This window comes from Hoplias malabaricus, chromosome X2 (genome assembly GCF_029633855.1).
Source record: "Hoplias malabaricus isolate fHopMal1 chromosome X2, fHopMal1.hap1, whole genome shotgun sequence".
NCBI lineage: Eukaryota > Metazoa > Chordata > Actinopteri > Characiformes > Erythrinidae > Hoplias > Hoplias malabaricus.
This window is the reverse complement of record NC_089819.1, coordinates 1,222,079-1,236,674: the sequence shown is the minus strand read 5'-3', so window position 1 is coordinate 1,236,674 and position 14,596 is coordinate 1,222,079. Positions and strand designations below refer to the sequence as shown.

The 14,596-nt window shown below is 37.3% G+C and overlaps 1 protein-coding gene across 2 annotated transcripts; it reads right to left on the bottom strand.

Moving 5' to 3' along the window:
• Nucleotide 1: 1 nt before the first annotated feature.
• LOC136677037 (pirin-like) lies at nucleotides 2–14,510 on the bottom strand. Of its 2 annotated transcripts, XM_066654391.1 has the most exons (9): nucleotides 14,250–14,510; nucleotides 13,987–14,079; nucleotides 11,470–11,550; nucleotides 8,931–9,137; nucleotides 5,320–5,404; nucleotides 3,948–3,992; nucleotides 2,571–2,653; nucleotides 1,919–1,985; nucleotides 2–513 (listed from the first exon to the last, which is right to left on the bottom strand). In XM_066654391.1, exons 1-9 carry the CDS (start codon nucleotides 14,340–14,342, stop codon nucleotides 395–397), a joined length of 873 nt encoding a protein of 290 aa, XP_066510488.1. In that variant the 5' UTR covers nucleotides 14,343–14,510; the 3' UTR covers nucleotides 2–394. The 2 variants fall into 2 exon arrangements, with proteins under 2 accessions (XP_066510488.1, XP_066510489.1); XM_066654392.1 differs by lacking the exons at nucleotides 2–513; nucleotides 1,919–1,985; nucleotides 2,571–2,653 and adding an exon at nucleotides 3,537–3,761.
• Nucleotides 14,511–14,596: the final 86 nt, after the last annotated feature.

Genomic DNA, 14,596 nt, shown 5'->3' with positions numbered 1-14,596 from the left:
TAATGCACTTTAATGGTTTACAAGTGGAGCCACTTGCTTCATAAGATAGAAAAACTACTTTAAAAGCTTCTAGAGGAGATATTATCAACATAATCTAAAAATTACTCAGAGATTCCAGAGAGCTTGGTCACTTATGAGAAATTGTACAATTTCTCTAATAGTAATAATCATAAAAAATACTTATTATTATTATTAATTCATAAATGATATTAATTATTTTCATAGCAAGCATGATTAACTCCTAAAGAACCACATTATAGAAAAAAAGGTAAACAGAAATATCAAATAAATACATATAGTTTATAATATAATACAAAAGTTCATCCCTGGCACCAAAAAAAACCCATAGAGTATTATCTCATTCAAATATATGAATTGATACAGTTAAATCAACTTAGAGGTCTCCGCGTATTTTGGACTGCCAGTGTTTAGCCCTTTCAAACCCGTTAGTGCCTGTTCTGTAGTCCCTGAAAGTCTGCTCAATCTCCTCTTCTGTGGTCATGACAAAAGGGCCTACAGTAGGGAGGCACAGCTGTGGGTTACTCCAGAACTACAGTCACAGAATATTGACACACATACGCTCAGTCTGTTTTCAGAAATTAGTAGATTATAAAAAAGAAAAACTACAGTCTGAACAATCTCACTAAGACAGTAGTGCTTGTGTGTATTAAAGCTACAAGCCATAAATAATGTATTTCTACTTTAATGTTTATCAATGTTTTTTTTATTTTTGTCAATGCTATTTGTCAATTTTTTACACACAACTAATGATATGATGGGTACTTGCTGGCTTTTATTTAAAAAAAACAACAACCCACAATGACATTTAAGGGACGCTGATTAATAGACACATCTAGACATAACAGACACAAGTTAAGATGCCAAACTTGATTGTTACTAGTACTCATTTCAGTGGAAGAGGGGGAGGAATAGCCAGGTTCTCTTCAGTTTAAATTATTTTTCTTAATGTAAACCTTATAGATAAAAAATAAAATTCCTTGTCATTAATTAGTGTTTAGTGTGCCTTTTAGATTTTTTTTTTTTTTAACTTCTAACAGTCTTAGTAATGTTTGGGTGCTGAATCATTCTCTGTTCTGCAGAGACATGATGTGTTGGTGGTGTCTTAATTGTGTTGAACTTTAAGCACAGCAGCACTGCTGGAGTTTTTTAACATAGTAGTGTCACTGCTGAACTGAGAATAGTCCACCAACCAAAAATTCTGCGGGGGTCCTGACTGTAGAAGAACATAGGGGCTAACAATATGCGTATCAGTAGCTGGACTACAGTCTGTAATTAAAGAATTTCAAAGCGCACTTATATAGTAAGAGAAGCTGGTAAAATGTTGAAACCTTGACATAGATGTTTTGATATTGATACTGATTTTGATAAACATATAAGTAATATTACAGGAATAGTTTTTCTTTACAATATCAGCAGAGGGTCTGCACTGTTTCATTCATTCATTTTTGTAGGTCCATATAATAATGAGAATGCAGTCCAGTTACTTAATATACACATAGACATACCATACCATTCTATTCTACTCATAATTGCAATACCAGTTATACTGTCACTAGTACTAGTTGTGAATTATTTTTAAAGGAGTATGGCAAATAAAGCTTGAAAAAAGATTCATTTAAATGCATGTATATGTAGTTAAATCTCATTTAAAATCCATTCCCTGAATAATAGCCCAAAGGTAATTTGATTTTGAGACCCTTGCTCTTTCCTCATTCAAAACCTATGTTCTGTTCACATACAACATATAACTTCACCATGAAATCACTATTATCAACAAAATCATACCATAAAATGACTTACATTCTGTTACCTATATTCAAATTCCAGTGCGTATAAAACCATTTTATTTTTATACCTTTAAGTATTTGTACATAATGGACCATAGAAAAGAACCTACCGTGCTGAACTACTGGTTCATTGATGGGTTCTCCTGCAATCAATACCAAGTGTGCCTCCTCGGATTCCTGGAAACAAAGGAACTAAGTTATGCAGAAACCCTTTTCAGTTTAGTAAGAAACAAAGCAAGTTAAAATGTAGCTATCTTTAAAGGGTATATATTATAATCCTCTACAGAAGTCTCTACAGTTCTCTAGGGGTCTTGATAATATGTCTGTGATGTACTTCAGACAAAAAACCTGGACTAAAAAACATGGTACTTTTATTACCTAAACATCCCTGTTCAGAATGAGCCTCTGTTACTCCAAACACAAGGCACCCAGGAATGAGTAGGAGATGCTTCAGTTAGTCATATTTACTTGGTTCCCTTTGTTCTCACCATATTTAATCATGACACTTAGATCTTTATGCTCAGTGTGTGTGTTTTGCCCTATTTGACCTCATCATTGCATTCGTACATTAACATGGCTCCAGTGCTGTGATGGAGAGACTGAGAAGAGGAAGCAGGACTATACTGAAGTGTTACTATCTATGCAAGACTTACAAAAAGTCAGAATAACTCATATTATCCCCCAAATGAATGTGCTACTTCACTCAAAAAGTGAGATTTTCTTTAAATTATGTTGAAATCTATTGCACTCAATCTATTTTACCTTATTTTCCATCCTGACACAGTCGCCATCATCAAAGACCACAGTGTAGTGAGGCTCAATTTTTTTCAGATCTTCATCCGGCCCTATAAATGAAGAACATTAAAAACATGTCCTTAATTTTCAGCCACATAATACATCAATTTTGTAATGACATAAATTTCCCTGTAAAAATTACTTGATCATGACCAGCACTGGTGAAAAACAGATCATCTGCAAACCATAATACATTAGAACAATGTCTGGGCAACAAAAATACTTTAAAAGCAAATGTTTCTGTGATATGGAATCTGATTCATTTCTGCAATCATTGATCAGAAGTATTACAAGACATGTCTTAATTGAACACAGATGTGTCTGTTGTCTGGGATAAATGGTAATGTTGTGGTTTCATTAAACTGTACAAAATTCAGACCAAAGCAAATATATTTTATTCATGTCCAGAGTTTGTAAATGATACCTGATACAGAAACTCTGGGGTGTAAGTTTAGTATCAAAGGGAGAACAGGAACCTATGTTAGTGAATGAACTTAACAGATCTTCCTTTATGCAAGGCTAAAATTCATCTGTTTAAAAGATGATGCAGCTCAGTTACCGGAAAGCATAAAATCATAATGCCCTTGACACTCCCGGCAGTCAAACGCAACTAGAATTTGTCTAAACATGCAGAACCTCACTAGGTATTATCTGCCTTAAGACAATAATGCTTTTCCTGGGAGGCACAAGAGAGGCTTACAGTATGAAACATAAAATAGCAGTAAACAATTAAACAGTTTTTGTAAAACATCTCTTTCATGGCAGTGAGATTAAGCTTCAGAATTATTTTTAAAAGGTAACAGCAATTTTACATTTCCTTTCAGATTAAATCTAAAGAGTGTTACTTAACACAAGCCTGCATTAAACTAGAACTAAAGAAAACCATTTGCTGGTTTATAAATTCATTATGCAATCTCTAAAAGATGCTGGATGCTGTTCAAGAGTAGTCCTGGTAGAAACATCACAGCAGACTCCATCTCCAGATTGGAAAATATATCAGCTAATGACCATAAATACATCCACTTCCAAGCTGGAAATCATTAAAACCAACTCGATATCTCAACACTTCAAACATTGCTATTGAAATGCCGCTCCTCAGGCAGTGGGTGCAGTGTTGCCATTGGAGTGAGATCACAGAGGCACCCTGATGGGTCTGTGCTGAGTCCAAGAAAAGGAGAGGAAACGGAAAAAAATCAGTCCAAAGCACCTGCTCAAACTTCCAGAAAAGATGAGGCATGATACTGGAATACAAAAAAACAGGCCAACCTCTGTATACTCTAGAATTTACACAGAAGTTCTTTGTGTTCTGCACTTCTGTTAATATTGCAGGAAGTTCATGCTCACCAGTATGCACAGATCCTGAGAGAGTGTAGATAAAAGCAGTCCAACCTGGGGAAAATAATAATATTTTCTAATCAAATCTAAGAAGTTGAATCAAAAAGCTCTTTATAAGCTCCTCAAAGACAGTAACCAATACATTAACTAAGTTATTTAGTTAATGGCACATTAGTATATGGGAGGGGGGAAAATTTTCAAGATGGGTGGTGACCATGGTAGCTATTTTGAAGTCAGCCATTTTGGATCCGACTTTTGTTTTTTCAATGGGAAGAGGGTCATGTGACACATCAAACTTATTGGGAATTTCACAAAAAAAAAACAATGGTGTGCTTAGTTTTAACGTAACTTTATTCTTTCATGAGTTATTTACAAGTTTCTGACCACTTATAAATGTGTTCAAAGTGCTGCCCATTGTGTTGGATTGTCAGTGCAACCCTCTTCTCCCATTCTGCATTTAAAAAAAAAAACAAAAGTCCAAAATGGCCACCATGGTCACCACCCATCTTGAAAAGTCCCCCCCCCCCCTCCCATATACTAATGTGCCACAAACAGGAAGTTAATATCACCAATCATTCCCATTTTATTAAGGTGTATTCATATAAATGGCCCACCCTGTACATGCTACATTATATGGGCAAAAATTTGTTAACACCTGCTCATCCAGCATTTTCTCCGCAAGTAATGGTATTAATAAGTACTTTTTCCCATTTACTATAATAACACCCTGTACTCTTCTGGGATTTCTGTGAACATTTAATGATATTCATCAATACAATCATCTGGATTAGAAATACCAATTTAACTCTTCATAAAAGTACTGAAAAAAATACACATAAATACACACACACGTGGTGCCCTTAGATACATCTGAAACTACTCCAGATTATCCAGTTTCATTACATTAAATTACCTTTAATTTTTTTTTTATTTAATTGTATTCTGTAAATATGAACAACTTTAGACACAGATGCCTGCAATACACTCTAAAAAATGTTGGGACAGAGGATAAAATAAAAGTGAAAAGATTATAGTTAATTTATGTTAATTTTAAAATAACAGATATAGAAGGTGCATCAGTTGTCAGTTATAATCATCAAATTAAAAGAAATAAACCCTTGAAATATATCAGTCTATGTGTAATGAAGGAGTATAATATACAAGTTTCAATATCTGAGTGGAATTACTGAAATAAATCAACTTTTTCATGATATTCTAATTTTATGACCTGCACTTGTATACATATGAAAAAAATCTTGTTTCGATTTTACCCTGTTAATGCTGTAAAAGTTCTCCACCAACCATCATGAACAATTTGGGAGTTTATGACATTCATATTTTTTCTGATGGTCAACTGATTGACATAGAAGCTGTTTCTTACCTGAGGGCACTGGTTGCACATATTTCGAGCCCTGCTTGAGTCTGAAATCCAGATAAATTGTTGGAGTTCTAGTATAAACCTTTGACTGTAAAAGAAAAAGCATGTTGTCTGTACATATATATTCTGGTAGATGGGGCGAAGCAGGAGATTGGACATTGCTGGTGGACGTAGGTAAAAACTGCATGTCCCAGAGTGCACTGCATTAACTTCACTGAGGCCAGATATGGTGCTGTACTCTGAAAGTAATGGATGGTTTATTTCATAGATTTAATAGATCCATTTGCGGATGCAGTAAACAAAGCATTCAAAAGGAAAAAGCTGAAGCATGCGGACTTGGTGGCTGAGGTGAGGGAACATGGGTGGCAGGCACATGTTAGACCGGAGGAGATGTATGCATCAGGGGCCAGAAACTAAGAGCAGCTGTGAAGGAGTGATCAGAAACAAGTCTAGTCAGTAGAACAGGTCTGGTTGTGGATAAGGGGAATACAGACTAGTTGCGGAAATGCACTGTAGAGATGCTGTTGTGGTAGTTGGTGATGTAGCACGTAAAGATCACATGGAACTGGCTGGTGGCACTGAGCATACTTTAACGGTGCCAGTGGGGCTAGGTACAGCCTTAGTCACCTGGGAGGCCAGTGTGGATTTACAGTTGTTGATACTTAGGGGTGAGGTGGGGGGGAGGGGGTCTGGGACACCAGACTTCACCGTTGAGCATTCTGGAGGTGTCATGGGCTTAATTCAGAGAAACACTGATGAGGGGAGGTGCCTACCTGATGACACCTGTGAAGAGCTAGTGATGCAGTGGGTGGTGTGGGTACTCATGTGATGGGCTCAATGAGTAACCGTAGATGATAAAGGTAACTGGTTGCTGATCGGATCATAAACGGCCAGAGCAACCTTAGGGTGTAGCTGTAGGATGTGGCTGCCAGTAGGAAGAGTGCGGGGTGGGCCCTATATGAAGCTCTAATGGATTGGCATAGGATATTTTACATTTTATCTTGTGTATGACTATAATTATATAGTGTGTGTGTTTAAATTAAATCAATTAATTAATTAATAAATACTCAAACCATTCTGCTAACAAAGAGTAACAACAAGTGCCTGGTTTCATTCAGCAGCTGGTTGGCTGACCTACATTAAACAGGGTCAATTCTACTCTGTTTTGCCATAGGGGGAAACTCATTCAATCACAGTTCACATTAAATACATTAAAAACCCATTTCCACCAAAGTCTGCTACCAATTTCCTGCTTTTGTCTGATAACTGAGGGTACCAAGGATGTCCTTATGCATGTGAGATAACCTCCAGACTTTAAGGCAAGACTCTGAATCAGAAGCATTTGACTGGCATATAAGTTCAAAGGCAATATGATGTCATTTTTGGGTGGGCATTTGTAATATTATGTGTGGGCAATAACAACATCTTAATAATCGACATTTTAAACCATAAACTGAGTCATTGCTTTCATTTTGAAAGAATAATAAAAGCTGTGAGACCTCAGCTGCGGGTGAAACAGGACTGGTGTAATGTGAATGGATTTTATGAGGTGAGATAAAACCCTGGTTTTAGAAATACCGAAGTGGTGAATTTGGATATACTAAAGAGGGTAATATTTTTGTTGGTAATGTCCATCTAAAGACAGAAACAGTAGTACAGTTGTGATGATATGAAAGCATGGTTCAAAGTTTAAGCATATTTAATGGTGGGCATGGGGCAAAGACAAGCAATGTTAAAAATGTGGAAGAAAACCACCTTGACCAGAGCCCTAATGTGAGGTTTAAAGGCTTCATGATTATTGTGATTCTCCACTGTGATGTAATAGGGAGAACAGAACCTCTGTTATTGCTACTCAATGCTCAGACTGCACCATATAGGTTACCACCCCCCCACCTCACTTAAATTTAGCACTTAAATCAAAGAGCAGAGAATACTGAGAGCAAGTACCAGAATCAGTATCAAAGAGAAAATTATTGAGAAACCGGAACTGGGCTGTCTTTGTACACATGGTTCAATTTTTTTAAAGTTTCACATTAAAAAAAAGATGGTGATTGAGAACATACATCCCTTTGGCTAAAAACAGAAGATTGGAAATAGGTCGATAGTGTTCAAGGGAATCTGTATTCAGACTGGGATTTTTGAGAATGGGAGTTATGGCAGTTTAAAGGTCCATAGGAACATAACCTGAGATTTAACACATGTTAATAAAATGACAAATATTGTCAGTGACATTTTCTTGAGCAGTGGTGTAGGGGCAGGATCAAGCTGACAGTTACATTGGATTACTTTGTTAACTCTGAAATGTGAGAAGGCTCCGTGGAATAGAGATCAGACAAGGGTTCAGAGGAAGTTGTTGTCTTCAGGTGTTGAAGGGAAGTTCTGATTGATTTTGTTCATTTTATCCTTGAAAAATCTTAGAAATTTGTCACATAAAACCGTTAAGCACAGCTGTTGATAAGGAACAACTGAGATCCATGTGGATTTTACAGTGCTCAAATCCAATCATTGCTAGGCACAGTGAGTAATTCACTGAACTTGGAGAGGAATTATGAATATGATTTGGGATGGCAGTGGATTAAAGCAACACTATGTGGCATTTTTACCTTAAAATGACACCTTCAAAATCATATTTTTTGCTATTGCTATTGAGATGCAATAGCAATAGCAAAAATAGCAAAAAAAAAAAAAAATAGCAATAGCAACAGCTGCTATTTTTGCTATTACTGAACAGCAAAAATAGCACCTCTGTCATTTTTTCTCTGGGCTTGGCATGATATAAATTACAGTATGTAACTTTTGGAGGTGGGCAGTATTCCACTCATGAGAACTGTGTAACGCTATGTACGGCACATCTCACACATACATTTAAATACGGAGCTTAAGCTAGCTGTAACAAGAAGCTAGTAAGTTGGTATGCCCAGTATGGATGTCATGTTAGAGGCTACGAAGAGGCCTAGGAAGATATTGTCAGAGGAATTAAGTAGAAGAAACAGTTACTGAACAAGAATAAATCTATTGCTAGCTACGCTAATATGGACCAAGAGACCCCACCTACAGCTAGAGCCCTGCAACACAGGGAATTGTCTTTTACAGTGACATTTTGTGAAATGGTTTTAACCCTGTTGTTCAGTGCTACTCACCACTGCTAACTGTGCTGTTTGTACTCTCTTTTGTATGTCTTTTTGTAACCTTATTGTTTTGTAATCTTTATACATTTTGTAAGTGTTGTGGATTCTTGAAATATGTTTTTTATTATTATTTTTATTATTATTACATGAGCTAAAAAAAAACACAATCCAAATGTAGTATACAGCCTTCCCAGTGATGTGATAGTAATAGTACATAATAGTAATATTAAAATTTTGAGATCAGTGCTATAGCCCCATCCCAGGATAAATTCAAGCCCATTTCCCCTCCTGCAAAAAAGCTATGAACTTTCAACAGTGAGTTTTTATGCCCACCGCAGCCCATCTATAGAAACACCCTTGCATTAGGTGCTGTGTTTTTCCATATTCATACTGGTTCTATCTTTAGGCTAAAATACTTTGTAAACTGTGACTGAAATCAAGCATCAGAAAACATGATTTTGAACATTTTAGCTGTTTCATCCTCACCTTTACTCCAAGAGACTCTCCAGATATTATGGTCACAGTCACCCCGTCTTTGCTGGGCTTGGGAATCTGTTGATTCTTCAGTTCCTGGTACTGGGGCTCCACCATCTTATCTGCCTTACGCAGATTCACCCAAAGCTGCAGGCCATGTATGGGTTCATCCGACATGGGCATCTCTGCATGAACCACACCACGTCCTGCAGTCATCCACTAGTGCCACCACAGATAAAATACACACTGGCTTACAATCAAATAAGAATGTACAAGTATTGGAACTGGGAACTGATGCAAATATGAGATATTAGTTTTCCATGTCTGTACTCACTGTGGATTCTCTCAGCTCCACTGACAAAACAGGAGCACTGTGTAGTTCTACAATTATAGATTGTAAGCCACCTGTTGCTGTTTATACATTGTTTGTGAGTTTTCACCCTGTTCTTCAATGCTTAGTATAGGGGTGGGTGATGTAGTGGATATGATGAATGTGTATTAATCTCTAATAAGAAATTTTGACTTTCTGAAGATGTGATTTTAAATACCCAAGCTTTCGCTAGTTTTCAGAGACATCTCTAACCAAGATCGTAAAGTGAGATAAACCTCCAAAGACCCTTTTTATGACTTAAGGACCCCCAGGGTCAAGAAAAGAATGCAGAGAGACACAGAGACTCAATCTTGATTGAAACCCACAATACCCTCTTACACCTTTTTAAAGACTTTTAACTCTAAAAGACTCAAACATCCCAAAGTTCTTACATGGAAAACAGGTCGTATATGGGCACAACTGTTTTAAATTAACCCCGTTTGACAATCAAAATAAGTGGATTTAATTTACATGTGTTTAAAGTCATTTTTGTTTATTTGAATTTATGTAGAACCAAGGTAGTCACACACTATGTGTTTAGTTGGTTAATAATTATATAGAACATGGTTGTCTTTTTCTTAATGATATTACTCTGTGTTAACATACAATCTTTTATATTGCAAAGTATTCACTCAGGGATGGTCAAGTCTTTGTCTTGTCAAGTGTCATAAATTCTATGTGATGCAACGCCCAAGGTACAGGAAACGGCCAATCAGGAGCAAGAAAAGCTCCAATTCTCCCTCATTGAGGACGAATCAGGTATTCAGGGTGGGTTTTCTAAACTCTGGTTTAAAACCTGTGGCGCCAAATGACACAGGCTTTTGGGCTTTTAGGCTTCTTCCCCTTTTTCTCCGCTGTTCGACTCTTCACTTTAAGGCTCCAGATACTTGGGGCGTTATCTCGTTTAGCCTTTTTTAAGGCTAAAGTGTAAAATGACCTGAGTTTTTGAAATTACTCTGCAGGCGTCAGACTCATGGCTTTCTTAAACAGTCTTGGGCCAGAGCGGACAGTGACTGGTCACAGTGTTTAAAAACTTCAGCAGCACTGCTGTGTCTGATCCAGTTGTACCGGCCGAACACACACTTGCATATCACCACCACATCAGTATCTGCAGCGGGGGGTCATGACAATTGAAGGACAGGGTGAAAGATTAATTACAGTGTATGCAGAGAAACAGATGGACAACGTTTAATTGTGGAACTTCAGAGTGTGTGCTCTTGTATGGACAGTGGAGCTAAAATAACACATATACATATATTATGGTGCAGAGACATATAACACATTTCTTTATCTTTATGGGTTACAGAAATTCACTATACCTACTGACCCAAAATCACATCTAAAATTAAGAGTGTTAATAGAGAATTTCTCTTCATTTGCTGCAGTAACAAATTCTCTTCTGGGAAGGCTTCACAATTGGTATCTGACAATTTTTAGAAACTGATGGAATTCAACCTCAAAAATATTACTGAAGTATTGGCTTTTGACTATTTGTGGTGGACCACAAATTATAAAAACCAGCTGCAAATGGTTAATTGGCAATGCCATTGAAGAACCACATTTGGTTCCATGAAGAACCCTTTTTTGCTAATAGTGTTTAAATTATGTTTAAAGAAATCTTAATATTGAGTGACAGATTTTTAAACTTTGAAAACATTCTTCACACTCACACATCTCTTAAACAAACAAGGTTCTTTATGGAACCAAAAGAGGTTTTTCTTTGGCACTGCTCAAAGAACCTTTGTAGCACCTTTACTTCTGAGAATGGTGTGGAAGATGGTGTGGAAGAGCTGTAGAGAGCAACTCAGTCAGCAAAGTTCCTGACAAGGAAAGCCTAGCACAGATTAGCCATAACAGTGCAAAGGCCTTGAGGAATTCAGATGAATCAAAGGGGAGCATGCTCTCACTGACATGGGAAAAAGTGAGAGAGCTTTATGACACTGGAAACACAGGAAATGTCCCACAGGTTTGATCTGCTATTAGTTTTTTTTTATTGCAGAATACACATAATTACATGTATTTTTTGTTAACTTCCTGAAAATATACTGCAGCCATGATAGTATACTGCATTTCACTCACTGCAATAAATTTTATTTTTAGTGTTTTGATCTCATTTGTATCTAATGCACTCATTTCAAAAGTGTTACAAAAGTCTTTGCCAGGCTCCATTATGATGTTTACCTGTAAATCCCCAGCCTCCAGTTTTCCATAGTGCCCACAGAAGTCCTCGTGAGCTGACACACCACTTAGGAGGTATGTTACCTGTAGAGAGGACAAATGCAGAAATCATAAGTTCCTTAAATTCAGATAAAATTCTATACCTGTCTAAAGTAACAATGAATACTGAGTCAAAATTCACTGTATGATAGCATTTGAGCATGGATGTTATTAGATATCTATTTTTATTTAGATTATACCACACAGGCATGAAAGAAACAATGAAAAAATATATACATTTTAATAATGAAAATTAATTCATTCATTAATTCATTGTCTGTAACTGCTTATCCAATTCAGGGTCGTGGTGGGTCCAGAGTCTACCCGGAATCACTGGGCACAAGGTGGGAACACACCCTGGAGGGGGCAACACTCACTCACTTCTATGGACAAATTTTAGTCGCCAATCCACCTACCAACGTATGTTTTTGGACTGTGGGGGGAAACCGGAGCATAAAGAAGCTCTAAAAAGAGAGGAATTTAATAATCACAAGATGAAGCTCACAAGTTGCAGAAAAAATTTGTGAAACTGAATAAGGCCTAAAACAACTCTTGCTATTGTAGCTATTGGTGTAGCACAGCTATTTTTGAGTTACTGAGTGTTGTATTTACTTATGAATTGTTATATGACTGCAGTATCACAGCTGTGTGCAGAGATCACAGACTGATCTCAGCTTGAGGTCAACCCCTAACCCAACCTGGTCAAACCATATATCATCTGAAAGCTTATATTTAATTTCCCCAATTCTTTCCTGCAACTTGGAAACATAAAATAAGATTATTTTAATTATTGAACTAGATTACATTAGTGCCTCCTCTCATAAGCTTCATCTTATATTTAATGTTTTATGTTCTTTTGAAATTCTCTTTTTTAAAAGAAGTTTAAACTCACCACAGTTGCAGCTGACCAGCCAAAACAAGTTTTGAATCAGGATTTTGCTTCTTTAATTTAGACTAGTATTGGTAACAAAAACTATAAGTCAGCCCAATATCTTCTGTAAAAATACACCACTATAACTTCAATTAAGGCTTCACAGAGTAGGGGATATGTTTTAGGACATAGTATGATACGCTGTGAACTTTAAAACTGATCTAAATTTTAAAAATAGGGCAGACACAAGCATTCTAGTAGTACTTTTACCAACATAAACTGTACGTTAATAGACTGAGTTTTATCACTCAGATGTCTGATTCATCTCTCAAAGAAAGTCCTTGAAAACTTAATTAAAATCCACTGCCATGCCCAAATTCATCATTACATTATTTTTACCTATTATGTCAAAAGTGGGTAGGGTTTTGTTTTTATTTTAGATGGCCCTATCAAGCCCCACTTTATATATGTAGTATTTTCTGTGTAGGAGAACCCCAGTCTCCTTTCCTGGGATTGAATCATCTCTCTGTGTCTCTCCCGGTGAATTTGATTGAAAAGTGGGGAAAAGTGTAGATGTAAATACGCCTCACTAAGCCACAGCTGTTTAGCATAAGGCTAATAGAGATGTTTCCTACATACCTTTAGTCTACCTCCTAATGTCCATTTTCCAAACACCACCAGTCATTATAATGATTGATTGATAGATAGTTGCACTTATATAGTCTTGCTGGACATTGATGGATGACTGATTGTCAAGATCCTGCTCCATCATTCAGACCAGCTGCCCATGCTCCAGCCATCACCAACTGATGACTCTTGGAGCTGCCCACCCTACATTGAAGTTTTCATGGACTCCTAAATAATATTACCAGTAGATTGACCAGAGGAGGATAGGTCCCCCCGTTGTGAGCTTTGGCTCCTCCCAATGTTTCATGTTCTTCAGCTTAGAGGGAGTTTTTCCTTGCCACTGTCACCCCTGGCTTTCTCACCTGGGGATTTTTACATTCTTTAAATTTTTACATTTTTTTAATGTTAAAACTTTATCTTTATTAGAATTCTGTGAAGCTGCTTTGTGACAACATCAATTGTAAAAAGAGCTATACAAAACATTGATTTGATATAGCACTTTTCATTATGATGTGTAATAAGAGTGCAATCTGTTTCAGTTTACCTAGTTCATAAAAAGACCAGGTAAATCAATTACAGTTGGACTGTGTTACAGGATCACTTACTAACAACAAGAACGTCAGATTTGGCTGACATTATCGGCTAGTTATTTTTGTTTGGAGGACAATTCTCAGTCCATCAGCAACACATAGCAATTAACACTTGGCCAAAATGTGGCATATCTGCAGTCTTTTATGACCCAGGCCGGGCCTTGAACGTCATCATTGAGTCAAGGTCACTGGCGAAAATGAAAGAGTTATTTGCGCCTCCAAGGCTCCCTCTGGTGGCTGGGAGTGGACACGCAGGCAGTCGCCACTGCTGAGTCATAATGAACGAGCGAAGCGAGGGCACAGATGAGCACTGAAACAAACTTGGTAAATCGTGAGCATTTACAGTATTTTAAATGCAAACCTATAAAAAGATTCGGCTTCTACAGAACTTACTGTCTCAAATCCTCGATGGGGGTGATCAGGAAAGCCTGCGGGCTTGCTGACGCGAAACTCATCCAGCAACAGAAACGGGTCCAAATTCTTCAACTGAAAAGAGCACACGGTGCAGGCATTAAATACTAAACTACCATCATAGTCTGTTCAATATAAAAACGCATAGGAAGTCCGAGAAACGTCTCTGCCAAAATTATTCACAATATAAATAGCTGCCTACAGAAAACGTTTTAAATAATGAATGGCTCTGACGTCAGTCCTACCCGTCTTCCTCCGATGCTCCTGCGGACCCTGGCGCCGACTCCTTCGGACTGTTCAACACTTAAAACAGAAACACTGACTTTCCTTACCACCATTTTCAGTAAACTATTCGTGTAAGACTCTGAGATGGGGCTCTTCAAAAAGAGATCTTATGGTTTAATGAAAGCGAGGCCTTTATATCAGCGCTGCTGTCAAGCTTTTAAAAATATCAACAAACAAATATTAATGGAAAATACTGCCGCGGAAGAAAGGCGTAACTTTGTTTACGTTGCTGCGCAGTTACAAGCGCAGATCTGATTGGCTGACAAAGTCACGAGGGCGTGGGTTCAGGCGAGTTTTATCCAAAGCG

Bases quoted from the DNA above. Each gene is read 5' to 3' on its own strand.
- LOC136677037 (XM_066654391.1), bottom strand. From the start codon at position 14,342: ATGGTGGTAAGGAAAGTCAGTGTTTCTGTTTTAAGTGTTGAACAGTCC. The intron at 14,080-14,249 runs GTAGGACTGACG...TGCTCTTTTCAG, and splicing joins GGAGCATCGGAGGAAGACGG to TTGAAGAATTTGGACCCGTT. The intron at 11,551-13,986 runs GTAAGTTCTGTA...TCCTCTCTACAG, and splicing joins CCCATCGAGGATTTGAGACA to GTAACATACCTCCTAAGTGG.